This window comes from Zalophus californianus, chromosome 5 (genome assembly GCF_009762305.2).
Source record: "Zalophus californianus isolate mZalCal1 chromosome 5, mZalCal1.pri.v2, whole genome shotgun sequence".
Lineage (NCBI taxonomy): Eukaryota > Metazoa > Chordata > Mammalia > Carnivora > Otariidae > Zalophus > Zalophus californianus.
Window position 1 is genome coordinate 115221511 of NC_045599.1, and position 27076 is coordinate 115248586.

The 27076-nt window shown below is 38.4% G+C and overlaps 1 protein-coding gene across 1 annotated transcript in view; it reads right to left on the reverse strand.

The window, feature by feature from the left end:
* NDUFS4 (NADH:ubiquinone oxidoreductase subunit S4) overlaps positions 1 to 25828 on the reverse strand; it is a 111798-nt gene extending 85970 nt beyond the window's left edge. Inside the window, exon 1 of the mRNA XM_027606467.1 lies at positions 25681 to 25828. Within this exon, the coding sequence (XP_027462268.1) occupies positions 25681 to 25778 (98 nt within the window). The 5' untranslated portion in view covers positions 25779 to 25828. The remainder of the gene's footprint in view (positions 1 to 25680) is intronic.
* Between the last annotated feature and the right edge of the window lie 1248 nt (positions 25829 to 27076).

Genomic DNA, 27076 nt, shown 5'->3' on the forward strand with positions numbered 1-27076 from the left:
AAAAACCCACTGACTTCCTTAAGAAAATTTAGCTAAACCTGAAACCACAGACCTAAGTCTATGATGTTTAAATAAATATTGTCTCCCATCCAAGTACTAACCAGGCCAGACCCTGCTTAGCTTCACGTGAATAGACAATCTGATTTCAATCACAAAACTAATATAATCAGTAAGAAAATGAGACATGAAACCATTACTTTTTACATTGACTTTTCAGAATTACATTCCATCTTTTAAAAATATTCACCTAGGGGCACCTGGCTGGTTCAATCAGTTAAGCTTCTGACTTCGGCTCAGGTCATGATCCCAGGGTCCTGGGATCGAGTCCTGCATAGGGCTCCTTGCTCAGCAGGGAGCCTGCTTCTCCCTCTGCCTGCCGCTCCCCCTGCTTGTGCTCTCTCTCTCTGACAAATTAGTCTTAAAAAAAAAAAAAAATCTCAGGATCCTGGGATCCGCCCTGTTAGGGCTTCCCTGCTTAGCAGGGAGTCTGCTTCTCTCTCTCCCTCTGTCCCTCTGCCTACCCCTGCTCCAGCGCTCTTGCATACTTTCTCAAATAAAATCTTTTCAAAAATAAATAAATAATAAAAATATTCAACTAAAGAGGATTTTGTTTTAATTGAAGTATAACTGACATAAACTGCGTATTAGTTTCAAGTGTACATGATTCAATATTTGTAAATATTGTGAAATGATGACCACAGTTAACATCTATCACCATACATAGTTATAAATTTTTTCTTGTGATGAGAACTTTCAAGACCCACTGTTGTAGCAACTTTCAAATATGCAATACAGTGTTAGTAACTGTAATCATTATGGTATACCTTAAAAAGATGCCTTAATTTTATTTTTTTAAGATTTTATTTATTTATTCATTCGAGACAGAGAGATACAGAGAGAGAGAGAGAGAATGAGCAGGGAGAGAGGCAGAGGGAGGGGGGAGGACACAGGGCTGGATCCCAGGACCCCGGGATCATGACCCGAGCTGAAGGCAGACGCCCAACCATCTGAGCCACGCAGGCACCCCAAGATGCCTTAATTTTAAAACATTTTTGCTTATGTTGATGAATATCCAGGCAATGAAATATTCTTTGAAGAAAAATCTAAAAGCTCTGGCAAGAGCTAGTAATACTTCAACTACAAAATAGTATATCTATGTTCAAAAAGCCCAGCTGAACTTTGTTGATCATATATATTTAAGAATGTATATCAAGATTCTAATTCCTACTCTCAATTAATCAAAAATCTAGCGACTGCCTTTGGCTCGGGTCATGATCCTGGAGTCCCGGGATCGAGTCCCACATCGGGCTCCCTGCTCGGCAGGGACTCTGCTTCTCCCTCTGACCCTCTTCCCTCTCGTGCTCTCTATCTCTCATTCTCTCTCTCTAAAAAAAAAAAAAAAAAAAATCTATTGAGGGTCACCTAGGTGGTGCAGTCGGTTGGGCATCTGACTCGTTGATTTCTGCTCGGGTGGTGGACTTGGGGTTGTGAAATCCAGCCTTGCCTCGGGCTCACGCTCAGCAGAGTCAGCTTGAGATTCTCTCTCCCTCTGCCTGCCCTCCTGCTTGTGCTCTCTCTAAAATAAATAAATCTTTTTTTAAAATCATTTTAAACATCTACTATGTCAGGACACCTGGCTGACTCAGTTGGTAGAGCATACAACTCCTGATCTTGGGGTTGTAAGTTCAAGTCCCATATTCAGTACAGAGATTACTTTAAAAAACTAAAATCTTAGGGCGCCTGGGTGGCTCAGTTGGTTAAGCGACTGCCTTCGGCTCAGGTCATGATCCCGGAGTCCCGGAATCGAGTCCCGCATCGGGCTCCCTGCTCGGCAAGGAGTCTGCTTCTCCCTCTGACCCTCTTCCCTCTCGTGCTCTCTATCTCTCATTCTCTCTCTCTCGAATAAATAAATAAAATCTTAAAAAAAAAAAACAAAACTAAAATCTTAAAAAAAAAAGGAAGGAAGGAAGAAACATCTACTATGTCTTATGCACAATGCTGGACTCAGTAGCTGGCTTTAAAGACTTTTATTGGAGAAACATAGACAAACACAATAATATCAATGTCACTACTTTGAATGCTACTAGTAATTTATATGATAACAGTATATTTAAGGTGCTTTTCTATTTATGGAAAAACAACTGTATTGGGGAGTGGGAAGTGTGGTAGGATATGGATGGACTGTCAAGAAAAACTTCCTTAACAATTTTGCCTGGACTGTTTTCACTGAGCAGTCAATGCTGCAAGATTAAGAAGAAAATTTAAAAATGTTTAGCATATTACTTTGATTCATTCACATTTGGTGCCTATTAATATGATATAGTCTTGGCAAACATGCTTATAATTTGTTTTAAAATTAGGTGTAGTACCACAAAACCAGTAGTCTAAATTTTAGTTGAAAAGTCATGAATTCTTTCCCCAAAAATGCTTATTTTTCCACCATTGCTTACTTTGCCTCCTCCCAACTCCCTCCCAGTAAATTAAATAAAAATTTAACAATATCTACAACATTCCAAAATACCTTAAACCCTACCACGGTCCATTTTTTAAAAAAGATTTTATTTATTTTAGAAAAAGAGAGAACACAAGCTTGGGGGGAGGGTAGCAGGAAGTCTGACATGGGGCTGGATCCCAGGACCCTAGAATCATGACCTGAGCTGAAAGCAGATGCCTAACCAATTGAGCCACCCGGGCACCCCTAGATTCCATTTTTTAACTGATTTTATTTCTAAAATAAATAGAACTGAACAAATTTAAGTAAAATCATGTGGTTTGCTTAATGTGGACTAAAGAGCAGAACATGTAATTCTCAACTTAGAAGCCAGGGTATATTCTGTATATCAAGCACTCTGCCATTCCAAAATCTGTCATATAATAGCTACACAACTATTTATTACAGAAAAAAATTACTACTGGCATTTACTTAAATTTACAATATATGTTTATCTTTTCCATTCTTTTTTTGATGAAAAATTTTGGAGTCCTAGTAAAACCCAAATCACAAAAAAATCTGTCTGACAGGGTGCCTGGGTGGCTCAGTCGTTGGGCGTCTGCCTTCGACTCAGGTCATGGTCCCAGGGTCCTGGGATCGAGCCCCGCATCGGGCTCCCTGCTCCACGGGAAGCCTGCTTCTCCCTCTGCCACTCCCCCTGCTTGTGTTCCCTCTCTCGCTGTGTCTTTCTGTCAAATGGATAAATAAAAATAAATATCTTAAAAATAAAAATCTGACAAAATTCCAATTACACATTTTAGTAAATGTTACTTTAAGATAAAGTCTACAATACTATTATTCAGTATTTGGAAGAAGCAGAATGTGTCATTAAACTCTAAGTCATCATTTTTCAGTAATCTATGACATCACTGCCCATGATAGTTACATTTAAAACCCTAGTTATTGGGGCGCCTGGGTGGCTCAGTCGTTAAGCGTCTGCCTTCGGCTCGGGTCATGATTCCAGGGTCCTGGGATCGAGCCCCACATCGGGCTCCCTGCTCAGTGGGGAGCCTGCTTCTCCCTCTCCCACTCCCCTGCTTGTGTTCCCTCTCTCGCTGTGTCTCTCTCTGTAAAATAAATAAATAAAATCTTTTAAAAAATAAAACCCTAGTTATTTCATAAGGAAAACAAAAATCTAAAATGCCATCCTGCTTAAGGAAATGCTGCTATGAAATATTTTTAAATGTTTATACTATTCCATAATGAAATGAGCCCACAGATATTAATTGAGTATCTGTTCTCTACTAAGGACTGTGTAACGCTGTGGAAACACAAAGGTGAAGAAGAAACAGTTGCTGCTCTCAAAGAACTTCAGTCTAGTGGGAAACAGGGACAAGGAAATAAGCAATCACAATGAAGCATAAGTACTAGAAAAGTTAAGAGTTAAGACCAGAGGATTCTAAAACACGTTAAGATTAGTATTATAGTCTAAGCTTGTAAATTCATATAATGCTCCTTACAGAAAGTGATGTTTAAAGTGCTACCTGACTTCAATAGGCAAAGGATGCTGAGGTAGGGTCAAGGCAGGGAGGACAGAGGGGAAAGAAGAAACAGTCTAGGCAGGCAGAACCTTAATTGTGGGGGGGGGGGAGAAAGGGAGGGAGAAAGGGGTGGGGAGAGACAGAGGGAGAGAGGGACAGAGTCGGGGTGGGGGGGACGCATGAGCAGTCAGGGAATTCAAGTGGTTTAGAATCACTAACATATAGTTCGTGTATGGCTGGAGATTGGGCCAGAGTGGAAATGAGAGGATGAATGCCAAGGAATGAAAATATTCGAGCAGGGGGACTCCTGGGTGGCTCAGTCGGTTAAGCAGCTACCTTCAGCCTGGGTCATGATCCTGGGATCCTGGGATAGAGTCCCACATCAGGCTCCCTGCTCGGCAGGGAGCCTGTTTCTCCCTCTCTCTCCCTCTGCTTGTGCTCTGTCAAATAAAATCTTTAAAAAAAAAAAAAAAAGATTCAAGCAGGAAATATGAAGGACTCTGTGTCATGCTGAGAAGTATGGACTTTATCCTATAAGCAACATGGAGAACACATTAAGACTGATGACATGGAGACCAGTTAGAAGGCAGGATGATATTAACTACAGCTGCAGTAAGGATGGAAACTAACTGAATGAGAGTTAGGAAAATGAATACTAGGATTGAAAGACTAATCGATAAGAGGCCTAGGAGAGGAAGGAGACAAGAATGATGCATAGGTTTCTGTCTAGGTAATGGGCAAGTTACTGGTAACAGTAAGGCAGAAAAAGAATGGAGTGGTAGAGGAGATGATGATCATCAAATTGTTTCACATATCCTGTGATTGAGAGGCCTGTGGAAAATCCAAGTAGGGACATCCTGACAAGATCTAAGGGTCTAGAATAGTCTAGAATTCCAGAAAAGGATGCAGAATCACATCTTAATAGAAAGTAGGTCCTAAAGTCAGTGTGTTAGGCAAAAACTACAAAGAGTATGGGGTGCCTGGGTGGCTCAGTCGGTTAAGCATCTGCCTTTGGCTCAGGTCATGATCCCAGGGTCCGGGATTGAACCCCAGGCAGGCTCCCTGCTCAGTGGGGAGCCTGCTTCTCCCTCTCCCTCTGCCTGCCGCTCCCCCTGCTTATGCTCTCTCTCTGTGTCAAATAAATAAAATCTTTAAAAAAAAAACTACAAAGAATAAAAATTATCTTTGGAAATCCTTTAGGAAGCCCCCACCAGTAAAGATATACCATCTTTTTTATTTCAAGTTTTTATTTAAATTCTAGTTAATTAACATATATGATAAAATTGTTTTCAGGTGTGGAATTGAGTGATTCATCACTTACATATAACACCCAGTGCTCATCATAAAGGATATACCATCTCTTCATAAGCCAGTCCTCTAGCACTGGAATAATTATGGTTTCTTGATTGAGTACTAAATAATAACTAAGTAGAATAATGAGAGAATTAAGTTGCATTTTTAAATGTTTTTAAAACATTTTCAGGATGCCTGGGTGGCTCAGTTGGTTAAGAATCTGCCTTCAGCTCAGGTCATGATCCCACAGTCCTGGGATGGAGTCCTGCATTGGGCTCCCTGCTCAGCGGGGAGCCTGCTTCTCCCTCTCCCACTCCCCCTGCTTATGCCTGTGCTCTCTCTCTCCCTGTCAAATAAATGAATCTAAAAAAAAAAGGGGGGGAACTTCAAAAAAATATATATGATACAAATGAACTGCATTCAGGCTTTAGTGCAAATAGATGGTAACTGAACTCATGGTAGATAATGAGATACAAGGAGATATTAGTTTTCTACTGCCAAATTACCACAAAGTTGGTGGATTAAAACATAAATTTATTCTCTTACAGTTCTGGAGGTCAGAAGTCCAAAACGAATCTCACAGATGAAGAATGTGTCAATCAAGACTGGTTCCTTCTGGAGACTCCAAAGAGAATCTGTTCCTTGTTTTTTTTAGCTTTTAGAGGCTAATGGCATTCCTTAGCGTATAGTCACATCACTCCAGTTTCTGCTTCCATGTCACATTTCCTTCTCCTCAGACTCATTCTGAGTCCTTCTTAAGAGAACCATTGTGATTACACTGGGCCCACCAGGATTATCTCCCATTTGAAGATCCTCAACTTAATCCTATCCGCAAAGTCCCTTTTGCCATCTAAGGCAATGTTCACAGGTTCTGAGGATTAGGAGATGGATATATTTGGGAAGAAGGGACAACTATTCAGCCTACCACAGAGAGCATGCAAAGAATAAAGGTATTAGTAATTCTCCAGTTCTTAAACTGGATGGTGGGCCCACATGAATTCACTGTGCCACATTATGCTTCCTAAAATATATATGTTACATATATTCAAGTGTATATAAAATATTATATAGTATAAAACATTTTTAAAAGAATAAAGAGCTATTAAATCAAATGAGAAATATTGACAGCTCAAGGAATGGGCAAAACATTATGGGACATTCAAAGGTAACTGAGGAGGAGGAAAGCCAAAGTCTAAGTTAAAGGAAGAATCTTTCAATAATCAGAAAGTCATCTGATTGCAAAGGTCACGTAAGATAAGGACTGAGAAGAGCTTATTAATTTAGCAACAGGGTCACTGTTGACCTTGATGAAAGCTATTTCAGTGGAATGGTGGATGCCAAAAATAGACTGCGTTGAGCTGAAGAGTGCATGGGAGGTCACAATCTGGAAAAAGCCAGGTGCAGATAATTCTTTTATATACTCATGAATAAAATACTGTAAATAAACAAACAAAATCCAGGTTGCTCTCATAATCCAGGAATAAGAACTAGAATCTAGGTAAGATTTATGAAAGGAAAAAAAGGAAGGTGAGGAAGGAAGAAAGGAACAAAAAGGAAAAGAAAAAAAGCCACAAAAGAATAATAATGATGATGTTGATGATAATGTTATTGTTATAATTTCAGGCACTTAGCATACACCAGGCACTGCCCTAAACTCTTTATATACTTTATGAAAGAGAGATTATGATGTCCATTTTAGAAAACAGAAAACAGGCACAAGGTAGGCAAAGAGCTAGAAAGTGGCATTAAGTAGGACTCAAATGTAGGTGGAGCGGACTCCAAAACATGCGCTCCTAACTGCTATGTTAGACTGAAATGTTTGACTGGACTGATAAATGAAATAAAGTAGAATAGTTCAAGTCTGAGACTAAGAATATAGCCTGGCAGCATGGTTAATATCAGGAATTAATGTGTCTATCTCTGGAAAGCAGTTTTTCCTGCAGTTTGGGTCAAGGGACACTAGTAAGAGTTTATTAAGGGGACTGGCCAAATTAACAGTTTGAATTTGAAGTCAAAAGATAAATTTGAGACCAAAATAAAAACATGAGCCCTAATGAGGAGTCACTTACAAGCAGTAACTAAGATGTACTTAAACCATGAACTTCATCAGCAACAGAATAACCATGTTTTAAGTCTCAAGGGACGAGGAAACTAGAATTTGTAAAATAACCTCAGATGCATGTTATATCCATTCCAGAACCAACTATGCACTAAAGTGGTAAGCTAAAACACATTAATAAGATGGAAGACAAAGCTACCACCATATTAACAATCAGAGATGACAGTGGTACAGGAGCAAGAGCTTAAAATACAGCTGTAGGAAAAAATTCTTAACTATCTTTGAATCATTCAGGCAGTATCAGTGAAAATATATGCTCAACCCAGAGAATGAGATCATGTAACTTTCCTGCCACTAGCCTTATCAGTTGACATTCTCAAATTCAAAAGAAAATCTGTAAATTGATCTTTGACTGTCAATCTTGGATGTCAACTACCTAGTACATAGTACAGCAGTATTCTGCCATCATGAATTCCTTAAACATGGTATTTTACAGAAGAAACCATCTCTTTCCTAGAGAACTTCTATTACTATTTAGTTAAGTGAGCTGTAAGACTTCAGTTTCCCAAACCTTTGTCATGTCCTTCAGAATAAAGCAAATTCCAATAATGTGAATTATTTACAATCCTAGGAATAAACTATAATTGTCAATAAATCATCTAAAATGAGATATTCATTTTCATGATATAAAATAACATAAAGCAATTACCTCAGTGCTTAAGTGCTCAATAAATAATAGCTACTAGAATTCTTATTATTAGCACTCTCCGCCAAAAAATCGGGTAGAGACCCTTGAGTTATAAGGAAACCTGTAACAAACCCCTTCAGTGCTCATGTCACACCCCCTTGGCCCATTTGTCATTTGCCACAGCTACAGAAGAAACTCAGACTCAGATTATCCACCAACCTTCCATGTCGAGTGAACCCATAAGCCTCAGGTCTTCAGGAGCACAAGTATAGCTCAAAGTACAGAAGAGTTAATACCTTCAACCACAGGTGCATGAAAACCAGTGGGTAACGTTCAAGCCTTCTTTCTACCTTTCAAATGGACAATACTGAGGGGCATTCTGTATGCTTCTCAGGAAGTTCCAGGGGGAACTGAGCCTCTATTACAACAGCAACAATCTCAGTATCATGCTTTTTTCTTCCTTCCCTGTCTCCCAAACTCCTCACTCTAGTTCCTAGGTCAACTCAAATAAATCACCTACACCCATACCCCTGCCTCAGACTCTACTTTAAGAAATGCCAGTCTAAGACAAAGCCCATCCACAAGACCCAGGAAATGACCATCTAGCCTGTGCTTGAATACTTCTATGCTACACATTCATCCTCAAAGCAAATGTTCCAAAAAACATCAAGGCAGATGTTCCTAGTAAAAGCCGATAGAAATGCAGTCTTTTGAGAGTAGAAAAAAAATATAAGTATTTGCTGAATGAGTGAATAAACTTTAGCAAACAAAATCCCAGAGTTCATTAAGAAAAAAGGTAAAGAGGGCACCTGGGTAGCTCAGTCAGTTAAGTGTCTGACCTCGGCTCAGATCCCATGGTCCAGGGATTGAGCCCCGTGTCAGGCTCCACACTCAGCAGGGAGTCTGCTTCTCCCTCTACGCTGCCCTGTGCTCTCTCTCTCATATAAATAAAAATTATTAAAAAAAAAAAAGGTAAGAAGTCAGCCCACATAATATATACACACATAATTTGTTCCCTAAAGATCCCTAACAATATCTCAATATAAAATATTCCTGTTCTTAATTTTTGTTCAGGGGGCATACCTTTCACTACACCTAATTTCCAGAGTTCTTATATATACATATGACATAAGTAGAATTATGAACAATGACATAATTATTACAGTAAACCCTTAGTCTGTTTAATCTATTCCCCAAGATTTTTAGTTTTTTTTTAAAGATTTTATTTATTTGAGAGAGAAAGCACAAAAGGGAGGGGCAGAGGGAGACAGAGAAGCAGATTTCCCACTGAGCAGGAAGCTGGACACAATGTGGAGCTCTGATCCCATCACCCTGGGATAATGACCTGAGCTGAAGGCAGACGCCTAACCAACTGAGCCACTAAGGTGCCTCTCCCCAAGATTTTTTAAAACTTGGTACCAAAGAAAAGTATTTTTAGTCCCTCCCTGGTAACAAAGATATGAGATACAAGCCTAAAAAACTTTCATCAGCTATGATATCTGCCACATAGGAAAAAAACAATCTGAAGTAGTAGCTGTCACTCAGAGAATGACAGAGACAAATAAGAAAGAGCCTGGTAGCTGTCTAGCTCTGGTCCTTGAGACCAGTTAGCTGTACCCTTGCCCTTTCCATTGCTTGGTAATATAAACCAATTCCCTCGTCTTGCATAAGCTGGTCATTTGAGTTTCTAGGTTTCTGTCACTTGTAACTGAGAAAGGTCTAACACAAGAGCTGGTATAAATAAAACATCATATAAGATCTAGTAGTCTCTATAGAAGAGCTACAAAGCATTGGATCCATGAATCCCTTAAAAAGAGAACTCTGGGGCGCCTGGGTGGCTCAGTTGGTTAAGCGACTGCCTTCAGCTCGGGTCATGATCCTTGAGTCCCGGGATCGAGTCCCACATTGGGCTCCCTGCTCAGCAGGGAGTCTGCTTCTCCCTCTGACCCTCTTCCCTCTCGTGCTATCTCTCATTCTCTCTCTCTCAAATAAATAAAATCTTAAAAAAAAAGAGAACTCTGATTTTATATATATAAGTCATACATTAAAGTTAATAAAACTGTCATCACTCAAAATAAATCTGACTACCATATCCTCCAAAGAAGTTAAGATTTACTGGTTGATGGTCTAAACCAGTGACTTAATGTATATCTTTGCGTATTTATAAACTTCCATCTTTTATTAAATACCACAGTTTTCAACTAAGGGCACATGTATTTTGAAACCCTTTCTCTGTCTCATTTCTAAGATTCTGGTATGTTAATTCATCCCTTCCTTCTACAACAGCTGAGAATCAGTGGTTTAGAATCTACATGAAGAACTTTTTTAAGAGGTGCCTGGGTGGCTCAGTTGGTTAAGCAACTGCCTTCAGCTCAGGTCATGATCCCAGGGTCCTGGGATTGAGCCCCACATCGGGCTCCCTGCTCAGCAGGAGCCTGCTTCTCCCACTCCCTCTACCTGCCACTCCGCCTGCTTGTGCTCTCTCTCTCTCTCTCTCTGTCAAATAAATAAATCCTAAAAAAAAAGAACTTTTTTGAATCATTTTTACATCTTTTAAATTTATTCAGATGTGCTAAAATACAAGAAATATTAGAATTTAGCTTTAAAAAAATTCATCCTAAAATGTCTGGTCCTGGTAAGGTGTAGTAAGCACACTCTACTCTGTCTCTCTCACTGACTGGCAACCATAAACTCAGGACAGAATACCCAGAACAGCTTTCTGAAGACTAAAAAGCAAACTGCAGGCAGATCAGGGAAGATCACCAGAATTTGAAGTACCACTCAACCAAAAGTGAGTTTACCATACTTTCCCTCCAGGATCACTTAGTGCAGCTAGAAATTAATGAACTTAATGCAGCTGGAAACCCAGGAGTGAGCACTTCTCCAGAAGAATCACTCTGACCCAAGGAGCTAGAAGGAGAACTAATGGAAATGAACAAGTGTGAAAATTGCCATGTTTTTCTTCTTTTTTCTCTTCTCTCATGCACCGCATGCACAAGCCACAGGCAATCCTGTGGCCACATGGAAACCTGCAAGAGCCAACATCTGAGGGAAAGAAACCTTCTTCCCCATTTACTAAAGCTGTGATTCTAAGAAGGTAGGACCAACATATACTGCTTTTTTTATTTTGTTTTGCTTTTTCTCTCCATCCCTTAGCCCCTGACTACGGAGCAGAGTAACAAGAGCCACAAATTTGTGGATGGAAACTGAAAAGGGAAAGCCAGGGAACTGGGTTTTTAGAATATAATGCAAATAAACTCAAAATGAGTTAACAAAAAAATGAGAGGAAAATCTCCAAATACTTGGAAATTAAACAAAACTTCTCTAAATAATTCATGCATCAAAGAGGAAGTCTCAAGAGAAATAAGAAAATATTTTAAACTAAATGAAAATAAAATACAACATATCAAAACTGTGGCATGAAACCAAAGCAATTCAAAAGAATACAGAAGATGAGGAAATACTTCCTAGCTCATTTTATGAGTCCAACATTACCCTAATACCAAATCTAAACAGTTCAAGGAAGAAAGAAAGAAAGAAAGAAAGAAAGAAAGAAAGAAAGAAAGAAAGAAAGAAAGAAAGAAAGAAAGAGAAAGAAAGAAAGAAAGAAAGAAAGAAAGAAAGAAAGAAAGAAAGAAAGAAAGAGAAAGAAAGAAAGAAAGAAAGAAAGAAAGAAAACAAACTATAGGCCAATATCCTTCATAAACATAAGGTAAAAATCCTCAACAAAATATCAACAAATCAAATACAGAAATATATAAAAAGGATAACAACAGGACCAATGGGGGTTTATCCTTAGAATGCAAGGCTAGTTCACTATTTGAAAATCAAGCAATACAATGCACAATTTTAACTATCTAAAGAAGAAAACCACAGAAATCTATCAATTGATGCAGAAAAGCCATTAGGCTAAACAGAACATCCATTCATGATAAAAACTATTAGCAAACTAGGAATAGAAGGAAACTTCCTCAATCTGATAAAAGGCATTAAAAAAATAAAAAACTTGGGGTGCCTGGGTGACTCAGATGTTTAAGCGTCTGCCTTCAGCTCAGGTCATGATCCCAGGGTCTGGGATCGAGCCCCACACAGGGCTCCTGGCTCAGCAGGGAGTCTGCTTCTCCCTCTCCCTCTGCCTCTCCCACTGCTCATGCTCGCTCTCTCTCTCTGTCTCTATCTCTGTGTCTCAAATGAATAAATAAAATCTTTAAAAATAATAATAATAAAAAATAAACTTTAGTTAACATTACACTTAATGGTGAAAAACTGAATGCTAAGATTGGTAAATGAAAAGAATGTCTATTGTCCTATTTAACATCTTCTGGGAAGATAAAAAAAAACAAAAGGCAAAGAGATTGGAACAGAAGAAATAAATCATTCCTATTCACAGACCACATGATTACCTACTTTCAAAAATCCCAAAGATCTACAAAATACTTACAGGACAAGTAAATTTAGCAAGGTTATAGGATACAAAGTCATTACACAAAAATCAATCCTATTTTTTTTTTTTTAAGTAAGCTCTATGCTCATTGTGGGGCTTGAAATCACAACCTCAAGATCAACAGTTGCATGCTCTACCCACTGAGCCAGCCAGGAGCCCTAGAATCTCTTACTTCTGCATACAGCAATGTACAATTAGAAACTGAAAATTTAAAAACAATGCAATAAATAAATATTATGCGATCTACCATAGCTCCCCAAAATTAAGATGCTTAGACATAGATCTAACAAAACATCTGTAGGATCTGAACATTCAAAACTGAAAAAAAAAAATTGATGAAAGAAATCAATAAATAAATGAAACACACCATGTTTATAAGACTGGGAGACTCAACATAGTAAAAATGACAATTCTTGTCAAATTAATCTATAAATTTAAAGCAATACCAATCAAAATCCCAGCTGGATTTCTCATAGATACTGGTAAGCTGATTCTAAAATTTAGAAAGAGGGGCGCCTGGGTGGCTCAGTCGTTAAGCATCTGCCTTTGGCTCAGGTCATGATCCCAGGGTCCTGGGATTGAGCCCTGCGCGGTGCTGCCTGCTCAGCGGGAAGCCTGCTTCTCCCTCTCCCATTCCCCCTGCTTGTGTTTCCTCTCTCGCTGTGTCTCTGTCAGATAAATAAAATCTTAAAAAAAAAATTTTTTTTTGAAAAATCACAATCACTCAATTATAATACACATTTACTATGAAGCTATAGTAATCAAGACTTTGTGATACGGGCAAAGGGATTTAGATCAATAGAACAGAATGGTGAATACAAAAACAGACACAGACAAATATAACCAAATGCTTGTGGATAAAGGTGCAAAAGCAATTCAATGGAAAAAGGATAGTCTTTAAGGGTGCCTGGCTGGCTCAGTCAGTACAGCATGCAACTCTTGATCTTGGGGTTGTAAATTTGAGCCCCATGTTGGATTAGAGATTACTTAAAAATAAAAACTTAAAAAAAAAAAGGTAGTCTTTACAATACATGGTGTTGGAATAAGTGTACATTTGTATGCCAAAAAATTAACCTCAAATTAAATCTCACACTTTATACAAAAATTCACTCAAAATGGATCATAGATCTGAATGTAAAACATTACACTTCAAAACTTTGAGAATACAAAAAAATCTTCCTGACCTGGGGTTGTTACTGAACATACAGCTACTAACTCAGGAAAGGCAAGGGTAAACCCTGACACTGCTACAGCCATCTGCTCCTCCTAGGGAATCCCAAGGGGGTTTGCCAACACTATTTCCAAACAAACTTAGATAAACTCATCTCAAGAAAAGCCAGTAACTCAAAAGACAAGGGTTTGCAAAAGAGAAACAGAAGTTACTTTGGGTGCCAGCAGCCGTGGGAGGTGGCCGGCTTGAGCCTTAATAACCAACGTCTCCACTAGCAAGATGGACACCTGGAATTTTATAGAAAGAGTTCAGGGGGATATGGGCGAGAGAGTGGGCAGAGAGTGTATGATGATTATGAGTGGGGTCAGTATGTGTTCAGCCCACGATCATGGGCTAGAGAGGGGATCGGTGGGGTGTGGTCTTCTGGCATTGTGTTGCTATCCAGGGTTTTCTGATCTGGTGGTTGGAATGTTTAGGTCTTCGCAAAATTTCTCTGTCAATGCCTCAAGAAAAGTGCAGTAAGAAATAACTGTCGGGGTCTATAGCTGAGCAAGAGAGTTCACTGACAAGGTTAGACAGAGTTCTTAGGACAACAAAAGTACAGTCCATAAAAGAAAAAAACTAGTAAAGTAAACTTTATCAAAACTAATAAATTTTACTCTATAAGATATTGTTTAAAGAATGAAAAGAAAAGGTACTGATTGGAAGAAAATATTTACAAACCACATACCTATCAAAAGGCTTATATCCAGAATATTTTAAGAACTCTCAAAGCTCAACAATAAGAAAACAAACAGGGTGGCGTGGGTGGCTGAGTCTGTTAAGCATCTGCCTTTGGCTCAGGTCACGATCCCAGAGTCCTGGGATCGAGTCCCACATCAGGCTCTCTGCGCAGCAGGGAGTCTGCTTCTCCCTCTGCCTCCCTCTCCCCTTGCTTGTTCTCTGTCTCTGTCAAATGGATGGATAAAATCTTAAAAAAAAAAAAAAGAAAGAAAGAAAGAAAAAGAAAACAAAGAGCCCAGGAGTGCCTCAGTGGTACAGTCAGTTGGGCGTCTGACTCTTGGTTTCCACTCTAGTCATGGGATCGAGCCCCACAAAGGGCTCAGTACAGAGTCTCCCTCTTCCTCTGCCCCTCCCTGCAGCATGTGTGCACTCTCTAAAATAAATAAATCTTTAATAACAAAAAGGAAAAAAAACAGCCCAATTAAAAAATGGGCAAAAGATATAAACACTTCTCCAAAATTCAACATAATTAGCCATTAGGGAAATAGATATAAACCACAATGAGTTAGCTATCACAGAAATACAAAGCAACACCACTGGATACTACTTCACATTCACTAGGATGGTTATAATAAAGAAAACAGTAACAAGTGTTAGCAAGATTGTGAAGACACTGGAACCCTCATTCACTGATAGTGGGAATATAAAATGATGTAGCCACTTTGGAAAGAGTCTGGCAGTTACTCAAAAGGCCAAAGAGTTATAACATTATCCAGCAATACAACTCTTCTGTATATCTCCAAAAGAATAAAAACATATGTCTACACAAAAACTTATATATGAATGTTTCATAGGTCATTATTCATAGTAGTCAAAAGTGGAAACAACCCCAATGCCCATCAACTAATGGATAAATAAAATGTGGTATGTCCACACAATAGAATCTTATTTATCAATAAAAAATGAATAAAGTACTGATACATGCTACAACTTGGATAAACCTTGAAAACATTACGCTAAGTAAAAGAAGCCAGTCACAAAAGATCACGTGATTCCATTTGTATGAAATGTCCAGAGTTGACAAATCTACAGAGACAGAAAGTAGATTAGTGGTTGCCTATGGCTGGGGAAAGGGAGAAACAGGAAGTAACAGCCAGTGGGCACAGACTTTCTTTTCGGGGTCGTAAGAATGTTCTAAATTGACAATGAATGGTTGCACAACTCTGTGAATATACTAAAAACCATCAATTTTTACTTTTTGTGAGTGAATTTTAGGGCCTATAAGTTGTATCTCAATAAATCTATTTAAAAACCACAATGAAGGGACACCTGAGTGGCTCAGTCAGTTAAGCATCTGACTTTGGCCCAGTTCATGATCTCAGGGTCCTGGGATCAAGCCGACGGCGGGCTCTGAACTCAGTGGGGAGTCTGCTTGTCCCTCTGCTGCCCCCTCCCGGCTCGTGCTCTCTCTTTCTCTCAAATAAATAAAATCTTAAAAAAAAAATGAAATAAAAACCACAATGAAGTATCATCATACATCTGCTAAAATGGCTAAATTAAAAAATACTGACAATATCAATGTTAATGAGGATGCAGAGCAACGAAATTTTCATACATCGCTGGTGGAAAAGCAAAATTACAACCACTCTGAAAAATGTTTTAGCAGTACCTTACAAAGTTAAACATATGTTACCAAGGATCCACGAATCTCCCTCCTGGGTAGCTACTCTAGAGAAATGAAATCATGTTCACATAAACTCCTGTACACAAATGTTTATTTATAGTGGCTCTATTTATAACTGTCAAAAACAAGAAATAATCCAAATTCCTTCAAGGGGTGAATGGATTAACTGTGGAGTACATCCACACAATAAAATATGTATTACTTGGCAATAAAAATAATAAGACTATTGATAAACACAACAACTTGGATGAATCTCATTATGCTGAGTGAAAGAAACCAATCTTTACAAGACAGTATACTGTATGGTTCCATTTATATTACAGTCTCAAAATTACCAAACTATGGAGATGAAGAAAAGATTAACTTGGGGCGCCTGGGTGACTCAGTCTGTTAAGTGTCTGCCTTCCGTTCAGGTCATGATCCCAAGGTCCTGGGATGGAGTCCTACATTGGACTCCCTGCTCAGCGGACAGTCTGCTTCTCCCTCTTCCCCTCCCCCCTGCTTCTGCTCTATTTTCAAATAAATAAATAACATCTTTAAAAAAAAAAAAAGGAAAGATAACTTACTGCCAGGGATTTTAAGAGTCGAGACGGATAACATAAGGGAGTCTTTTGGGGTGATGAAGTCTTTTGGTATCCTGTACCTTGACTATTGTGGTGATTACACACATCTATACATGTATTAAATTCTAAAACCTGTTCACCAAAAGGAAAAAGTAAATTTTTCTTTGTAATTTTATTTTTATTAAGATTTTATTAATTTATTTGACAGAGAAAGCTAGAGAGCACAAGCAGTGGGAGCAGCAGAGAGAGAGGGAGAAGCAGGTTCTCCACTGAGCAAGGAGACCAATGTAGGGCTCGATCCCAGGACCCTGGGATCATGACTCGAACTGAAGACAGACACTCAAATGACTGAGACACACAGGTGCCCCTTTTTAAAATAATTTTAAAAGATAAAATTTTATTTTATTTATTTTTTTAAAGATTTTGTTTATTTATTTGTCAGAGCGAGAGTAAGAGAGAGCACAAGCAGGGGGAGCAGCAGGCAGAGGGAGGAGAAGACTCTCCACCGAGCAAAAGCCTGATGAAGGACTCAATCCCTGGACCCTGGGATCATGACCTGAGCCGAAGGCAGATGCTTAACCAACTGAGCCACGCAGGCACCCCTGAAGATAAAAATTTTAAAATTCCAACTTAGTCAACTTTTTTCTTTAATTCAATTTTAACTCACTAAGTTATCACCTCTGATAATCTTATTTAGTTAAAAATACAGTATATAGCTAAAAGAAAGATACTAGCAAAATGGAATACATCCTAAGGAGTACCAAAAGGTAGTAAAGCATCAGGACATCTGGTAATAAACTAATAAAGGCTTAAAAAAAAATTGGATATGTTAAGCCAGGGGTATAGACGTAAAGGCGAGAATGAGTAATGACAAAGGTTTTCAATTATCTGAAAGTCTGACGTGCATGGGGGTTAGAATTTTTCTGTGTAGTATTAAAGGGAAACATCATTTACCAATGAATCCAAAAGTACAAAGGGTTTTCTAGGGCTACCAGAAATTCAGCATTTATTCCTCAATTGTTAGATAATCAAGAAGCAGGAAATTCTAGAAATTTCTGCATTAAACAAAAGGTCAGGCAGGATGATCCCACAGTTTTCTTCCAACTCAAACACTGTATGACTCTATGGACTGTAACTTCTAGAGTTAACCTAGCAAAGTAGAAGGCACTGAACATCTAAAAAAGGTAACTCTTCCTGTCAAAATATCACCTTTCATTGCATAAAGGTAAATATTACAGAGCACGTTGAGTTCCAAATTTTTAAAAAGACTAAATACAAAATCTTAACAAAAGCCATATTGAGACCTATTTTATTTTCCCAAATCTGATTTGTCCTAAGGATATTAAAATTAAACTCAAATTACTAATGCCTAATTAAATCTAATTTCATTAGGCTTAAAAGACAAAAGTTATAAATATGAATTTCATGCAAATTTCTATAAGTATAGTGAAGAAATCTCCTGAAAGAGAAGTGTTCCTTCCACACAAAAAGTGGTAGTCCTCAAAAGAGCCAAAACATCTGCATTCACTTTAAAGCTCATCAAGACAGACTGACATTTTTAGGAGAAGCATATGGCTTGCTGAACAGTCATCTAGAACAGGATCTTTTGTCTAGTAAACCCTATTCAAGGACCATTTACTTATGTATGGAGTGGCTGAATAAAGGAAAGAACATATTTTCGAGTCCTAGAAAACACAAAGAAATAAACTCTTCATCTAGCTTTGTTAAGGATATAGCAAAACATATTACAAAAGCAGCCAGATCTTTATTCTCAGAGTCTGTGCTCTCAACATCTGAAACAATTCTAAGAAAACACTGAAACAAAAGAACTCTAGAAAAGCATGCAACTTTCTTAGAGAACTACATCTAGCCAAAGACCACCTCCCCAAAAAAGGCATTTCCATTTTAAAGGATAAAACACTTTCTTCTTAAAACTTTGAAGGGCAGAGTTCAACAGCTGCGCTATATTAAACCTGAGCCCTTCCAAAAGGAAGAACAAGAGTCTCTAGAGAGCAAGTAACATGGCCTGCTTTCTCCAAAATTACCAAAATGCCTGCTCTGACTCAAAGGAAAATTTCTCCGAGAAAAAGCCTCCACACAGTGCATGGGTGAAAAGCATAAAACTTATAGATTAGAGAAATATGCAAAAATGGGAGAATTTTTGTTTGTTTCTGGAAATGTCCAACCTCTCCCCCAAGGAAAAATGCATTTTGAAGTCTTTCAAGATATAGCATGGAAACTATTTTAAAACACACAAACACAAACAGTAGCTTTCACCCCTAGCTTCCCATCAGAATCACCATAGAGCTAAGACTCAACCTAAACTTACTAAATGACTATATACTGGGGCCAAGGCATCCGAAATTTTTTATGCACACAACAGGTGACTTTGACGCACAGCAAGGGTTTAAAAACCATTAAACTGGAGCAAAATCCCATAAAGGAAAAAATTAAGTCTAATGAGTAAAGGCAAAAAAAAAAGGTCACATTTGACAACTAACTAGTTCTAAAGAACCTAAGGTTGTATTCACCTATCAAAATAAGACAACAGAAAGAAAATTTGAAACAGGAATTCTAAATCGCTCTCATGCCATTACTTAAAAGACAAGACTTAGAATTCTTAGTTTGCTAAAATATCCAAATATTTTAGATGAAAGTCATTGCGAAGAATCTGGCCACTCCATAATTCAGGTACAGTAAGGTTCCACAAGGGTCTTTGGATACTGCAAACTAAAAAAAAAAAAAAAAGTTATAATAAGAGCTCACGTATTATATGCAATTATCTGTCAACCTTGAGAAAGCTCAAGGTTTTAATCACAGCCAAAATAAATTTCAGCCATCATCAGAGCTTCATTAAGCCTACTTTGTTTTACACAAAATCCTAACAGGTTTACTTGCTTCGTATTCAAACTCATGATAAATGAAAAAGGGTAGTGAAACTGCTAAAGAGAAGCAGACCAGTCAAAGAAGGACACAAAAACACTATTAAAAAGCAGACAAAAGAACTCAGAAAGTATAGCAAACACTTGATAGTTTTTAAAGGAATCAGAATACAATAACTGTTTTTCCTAATGACTGGAATAAGAAAAAAAGAAAAATATGTTACCTTGTTTAATACATACATCACATGCACAAGAAAGTATAATAATCAAGTCACATATACAAAGTTTTTCACCAAAAATAATTACCAAACCTAAGGGAAAAAAAATCCTTACTACAAAAAAATAAAACAAAAAACCCTAATTTCTCAATTGGAGACTCTCACTGTACAAAAGGCAGAGTAGAGTGAAAATAAAGAGCATCAGATAGTTTCTCAAATAAAGACATCTTGCTAAAAGAAAAAGAGAAGACACTGAGGTTTTATTTTACTATTATCAGACCTATATTTCTCACTACTAAAGTCAACATGTTCCTTTAGACTGCTAAACTGGACATTTACTAACAATGCAAATTTTAAAATCTGTTTCCTCATCTGTATGTTTCATCTGAAAAATGAGAAAAATAAGAAGACTTACCTAAGTTATGGGATTACTGTGAGAAATACAAAAGATAATGCAGGTAAAGTATTGGCACAGTGACTAATACACAGTGAGAAATAAATGTCAGCTATTAGTAATTTGTGCTCAGAACAAATACCATAAAAATTATTCACCAAGGGATTTATTTTAGAAGCTTCTCCATTTGAAATTGTCTTATTCTGTATTTACCCTATACCCAAACAGAGAACAGGTATTACAAAGCAATCAAATTGCTCCTCCTTTCTCCACTAAGCCCAATGAAACATCAACTTTTAAGAACTTCAGGTAAGGGCGCCTGGGTGGCTCAGTTGGTTAAGCGACTGCCTTCGGCTCAGGTCATGATCCTGGAGTCCTGGGATCGAGTCCCGCATCGGGCTCCCTGCTCAGCGGGGAGTCTGCTTCTCCCTCTGACCCTCTTCCCTCTCATGCTCTCTATCTCTCATTCTCTGTCTCTCAAATAAATAAATAAAATCTTTAAAAAAAAAAGTTTTCATGTTCCATGAATACCCTTTCCCAAGTAAATTCATTTCTACCTTTTTTTTAAAAATTGAATACAAGAGTCAGGACACTTGTCAAGGAAATTTATGAGTACAAAAAAATCTGTAAGACAACTTCAATCCAGAAGTATAACACAGTTTTAGGTCAATATCCTAAACTCAGACCACCTCAAGTAATTAGAAAAGAGTATGTGTTATAGATATCTTATATTCACATTTATGTAGGTTAGTGCTTCCTTGGCTTTCATTGATGAGGCTACTAATAGAAATACTACCTATGGCTTCCTGCTTTTTCTCACAATCACACATCTCTAAATATGTATTTACTCACCTATGTGATAAACATTTACCTATTATTTGTGTGCCAGTACATGGGTGACAGGAAGTATACAAAAATAAGTAAAACTTTTGTCCAGCCCTCCAAAAAAGCCTGTGGCCTCACTACTGATATACCAGTCCACATCCTAAAAACTGCTTATTTACAAGTGTGTGTATATGTATGTGTGTAAAAAAGGGTCAGTATAGATTGTTATGTTGAGGAAACCAACAATCCAAACATCTTTGTAACTTACAACAAAGATTTATTTCTTAGTCACTTATTATTTTATGTAACCTGTAAGAATCAGCTTCTAGCTTTGCTTCATGTGATCTTCATTCCAGGATCTAAGCTAAAAGAAAAAAATCCCACGTAAAATGTCCATCTCATAGGCAGAGGGAAAAGAGACATGGCAAAACATGAGACAGCTCTTAAAGCTTCTGCTTGACATGACATATTATTGCCAGCAACATTTCATTGGCTCAAACAAATCACTTGGCTAATGAGGCAGTGATGTATAATCCTGTCACAGGGAACAGAGGCAAATATTCTAAACAATAACAGCATCTATCACAATATCTATCATGAAGATTAAAGAAAAGAAACATATTCAGATATTCAACCAATAATAAAAGTAGTGTTTATTTAGGTAAGGTTTACTATGTGCCAGACACTATTCTAATATTTATCAGTATTAAAATATTTAATTCTAAGAAGACTTCAACAAAGATGTCTACTACTGAAGAAAACAGACCAATTATGGGTATTCCTTAATGAGGAAAATAAGCAAAACAATGAAACCTATTAGAAGACATTTTAGGGGCGACTGGGTGGCTCAGTCGGTTAAGCGTCCAACTCTTGATCTCAGCTAAGATCTTATCTCAGGGTCAAGAGTTCAAGCCCTACCTTGAGCTCCACACTGGGGTGGAGACTACCTCAAAAAAAAAAAAAAAAAGACACTTTAGAGATATTTCAAGCTCACTAAACTTGGCTTTGACATGGTTCAAAGAAAGCGAAAGGAGCTGCACTTCAGAAAGGAATTTATCCAGCTTATCTAAAGTAGAAGCCAACAACTGGTTTTAAATGTCTTAGATGTTTCTCAAATTTGGGCTAAGACAGTTTCCCAGCAAGGTGTAATATACCCAGAACTCTTGTCAACCTTAGGACTGTCAACTTTAGCACATCTTACTCACTGGAGGTTCCTGGAGACTCATAATTTCATACTGGTTTATGTAATGCTGAAAAAGGAAATAAGGCAACACAACAGAGCCAGATACAGGAGCACAAAATAAGCCTCCCAAAAAAGATCCATACACTTAGTTCCCACCACATTATTAATACCCTGTGCAGACCCTAAGGTAATGAACTGTGTTTGAGGTAAACACAAGACTCAGTTCAAAATGAGAAGTGATAGGACACCTGGGTGGTTCAGTGGTTAAGCGTCTGCTCTCGGCTCAGGTCATGATCCCAGGGTCCTGGGATGGAGCCCGGGGCTCTCTGCTCAGTGAGGAGCCTGGTTCTCCCTCTCCCTCTGCCTGCAGCTCCCCCTGCTTGTGCCCTCTCTCTCATTCTCTCTCTGACAAATAAATAAATTAAATTAAATAAAAAACAAAATGAGAAATGATGAAACAAGGCTAGATAAGTATACATGAATAGGTTAAAGAAAACAAAAACCAAAACCACTGTATCAAGCATGGAGTCTAAACTATACTGCTATTTTGAGACAGAGTACCATTTTATCTAGCTTTTAGATTAAAATCCTAAGTAGTTAAACTTACCCTGGACAATTCCACAGATAAGTCGGGCAAAGTAAGAATAAATGTAGGCCACTGATCCAGGTTCCCCCCCCCAACTCAATCCAGGTAAATGAGAAGCACGTGGAAACTAAGACACTCTAGAGCATGAGCTCAGTAACTAGATCAACTGAATCATCTACACTGTTTAAATAATTTTTCACCTTTATGTATGTTGTTGGGTTTTTTGGTTTGCTCTTGTTTTTTACTGATATACTATAGTTAATTTCATACAAGCTAACGTAACTGCATCTTTCCTTCTACGGATCTTTCTTCAATATTTGTTCACTACTCCCCTTCTTACCAACTGCCTGATTTTACTCTCCCTCATTTTATTCAAGTGATCTGAAATGTTATATTATTTACAAATGTTTTACAAGCATTACAATAAAATGAATTTTAGATTTAGATTATCCAATTAATTGGTTCTCTTTCCACCTACAAACTTTTCAGATCCTCATTACCTCCCAATCATAATGGAAAGAGAAAATTTATGGCTGAAAAGCCAATACTATGTAAAAGAGAAGGGCTATAAATTTGCCTCAAGGTGAGTTGACCATAAGCTCTTCGGGTAAAAAAAGTGTTACAGAAAACAAATAGGGGCACTTGACTGGCTTAGTAGAGCATGTGACTCTCGATCTCAGGATTGTGAGTTCAACCCCTTACTGGGTGTAGAGGTTACTTAAAAATAAAATCTTCAGGGGGTGGCAAAGTTGGTTAAGTGTCTGACTCTGCCGTTCTGGCTCAGGTCGTGATCTCAGTAGTGATGGCAGGGCAGGATCGTGGGGCCAAGCCCCCCACGGGCTCCACGCCAAGACTCTTCCTCCCTCTCACTCTGCCCCTTCCCTCTCTAAAATAAATAAATAAATCTTTTTTTTAATTAAAAAATAGTATCTTTTTCAAAAAGGCAAATAAAGGGGCACCTGGGTGGCTCAGCCGTTAGGCGTCTGCCTTCAGCTCGGGTCATGATCCCAGCGTCCTGGGATGGAGCCCGGAATCGAGCTCCCTGCTCAGTGGGAGGCCTGCTTCTCCCTCTCCCACGCCCCCTGCTTGTGTTCCTGCTCTCGCTCTCTGTCAAATAAATAAAATCTTAAAAAAAAAAAAAAGGTCAAGTAAATGTGTCGTTTGACTTGTGCTTAAAATTTGTTTTCCTTGGCAAAGTTTTTTAATGTGTGAAACAAAGGTCACCCTTTATGATGTAATGTTTTATTTTCAAATCTCTTCAAACACATTTGCAAGCAGAAACTCTTCAAATTTGCTTAAGTAGTACTAATTATCATCAGTTTCCAAAATCCAGTATCTTACTTCAACTACAACAATAGCTGACAAAATGGCTGTGCTTAAATATACAGTCATATCTTAATTAGCCATGCACCAGTGGACCCTTCAAATTTGTTTTGAGTTCTAGGGCTACTATGAATACATTACTTGGGAATGCAAAATTAATCTCCATAATGTCTAGAACAAGAACTAACCTGATCACCTCTCTTACAGCCTAAGTCAATCAGTGGGGCATTTTACTTAAAGAAGCACTTTCCGGGGCGCCTGGGTGGCTCAGTTGGTTAAGCAACTGCCTTCGGCTCAGGTCATGATTCCAGGGTCCTGGGATCGAGCCCCGCATCGGGCTCCCTGCTTCTCCCTCTCCCACTCCCCCTGCTTGTGTTCCCTCCCTCTCTGTCTCTCTCTCTCTGTCAATTAAATAAATAAAATCTTTAAAAAAAAAAAAAAAAACCCTAAGTAAAGTTTAAAAAAAAAAAAAAAGAAGCACTTTCCATTCAAGTTCCCCATATGTAAAATAGTTAACAATAAACTTGTTTACATTTCCCCAATCTTAGCATCGTTATTTTTCAAGACCCGTACATTATGTATATATCCACTATTGCCTTCGAAGCTTTTCATAAGCCACTGACCCAACCCAGAACATCCTCTTCTCCCCACCCCTCAACACCCACTATTTAAAACCTTACTAAAACTTACCTCTAAAAATCCTTTCTAATTAACTATAGTTCTAACTTTCTGCATTCCCTCTATATTTTAATAACACTAAATGAATTAGCATTTGACTAGACCAATTTTTAACCACCCCCATCTGTCCATACAGTCATTCCATGTTACTCTAAGCACTTAGTGTAGTCTCCAGAGCATGCATAAAGATATTCAATATGTGCCCTGGTTTCTAATAAAAAGCGAAAATAGCGGTAAAACATAATTATTCACAGATAAAAATACTAGTGTGTATGTTGTGTTAGTAACAAAGTCAGGAAAATTCGGAAAAACAGGGAAATCGAAAGTTAATGCAGTCGGAAAAAATCACTATCACAAAAACGCTTCAAAGCAGAACAATAACAGCAACAATTTCTGAATTACTGTGACGCTTTAATAAAATTCTGGATAGGAAACTTGCCGACATTACCACCAGCCTTTTAAAAATTACCTTCCAGTATTACTCAAAGTGATATGTTCACTAACAATGAATTCCAACCAAGCAGTCTGATGAATAAAACAATCTTTCTGTACAGAAACCCACCACTTAAAGCCGTGTTAAGGGACAGAGGGATTTAACATTCCAACAAGGACTGGGAGTGATGGACAAACAGGTGAAAAATGGAGGAGTTCGGAAAGTGGGGAGAAAAATCAGACTCCTCCCCTTCTTTGGGGGCTAGAGCTCGGCTCGCAGACCCGGAGACAACCCCACCCCACGGACCCTCTCTCACAGCAACAGTCCAAAAGCTTCCAAGAAACCATACGTCCTCCTTCCCCATCCCGGCATTCACGCCCCCACTCGCCTGGCCAGCGCCCCTGAATCGCAGCTAGTCCCAAATCCGCCTGCCCTCTCTGGAGGAAGGGGTCAGCAGAGAAAGCTTTCCCCGAGGCCTTCTCCGGGACCCAGCCAGCAGAGACCTCCGCAAAAGTGGAGAGACCCCAGAAGCTTGAAGAAGAAGCCTGACAATCCTGTTACCTGATAGGAACCCTGGAAACGGAAATGGCAGCTACAGCCACTGCTCTTTTCCCCCACAACATTTGCCTCAGCGCCTCTGACATTGAGACCGCCGCCATCTTGCTTCAGGCAAACGCCAGGACGGATCCCCGGAAGGGACAAACTTCCTTCGTTCTCAAGGCTCTGTAACCAGAGTGTAATACAGTGGGTTTTTGTTTACTTCATTTTTGTTTGGCGTTTAGAAAAGAGGTGAAAGGTTTGATTGACAGATAAGAAGGAAAATGAATGGAAGAAAATGCAGCAGAGCATTAAGAGTTAATATTACCTCCATAAATTGTAATCTTTGTTTGTTGTTAGGACTGGTTATTTCATGAAAAGACACCCCCACCCCAAAAGAAAAAAAAAACTGGAAAATTTAAACACCTGCAACTCATAATTTTTTCAAAGGACTGAGTATATTTAGGGCCGAGCCCACCGGAAGAGCCATAGGGCTCTCTGGGTTTTTTAGAACCTAAAGTAGTACTTTTCCAAAGTGTTGCCAGATTCAGTACATAAGCCCTCTGGAAAGGACTGTATTCAGTTTGATGTTCTCTAGTTGTAACGATCATATTTTCCAATTTGGACACATGGCCTGGAAAAGGGTTATTTTTTTGACATGTGGATTTCAATGAAAAACTAATGGAACACAATATTTGATATCCTTGTCTTCCCAGTAGATTCTGAACTTGCAATCATAATCTAAACACCAAGAATGTTATTAATACTTCATACATATAAAACAAAAATTGTCTTCTGAGACCAGTGTTGGAAACATCTTTGTATTGTGGGTTACTTACCTTAAAAACGATTAACTGTGAATTATTTAAAATAAAAAGGTTAGTTGGGATGCTTGGGTGGATCAGTCTGTTAAGCATCTGCCTTAGGCTCAGGTCAGATCTTAGGGTCCTGGGATCAAGCCCCACTTTGGGCTCCTTGCTCAGCCGGGAATCTACTCCTCCCTCTTCCTCTGCCTCCGACCCCAACCACTGGCACTCACGCCTGTGCTCTCTCTCTCTCTCAAATAAATAAAATATTTTTTTTAAAAAAGTTTGTTAAAAAAAATCATAAGAGAAATGTACATGTACTATATTTATTGGGAAAAAACAATCCATATATGAGTGGACTTGCATAGTTCAAACCCATGTTGTTCAAGGTTCAACAGTACTGTTTCCATTCTTATAATTTTGACATTTCAAGAATGTTACCTAAATTGACTCATGCAGTGTATGATTTTTTGAGATTGGCTTCTTACACTCAGCATAATGCCCTTGAGAACCGTTCAAGTTAACGCGTGTATCAACAGTGCATTCCTTTTTATTGCTGAGTAGCATTCCTAGTGTATTAGGATCCTCCAGAAAAGCAAAGCCAACAAGATACA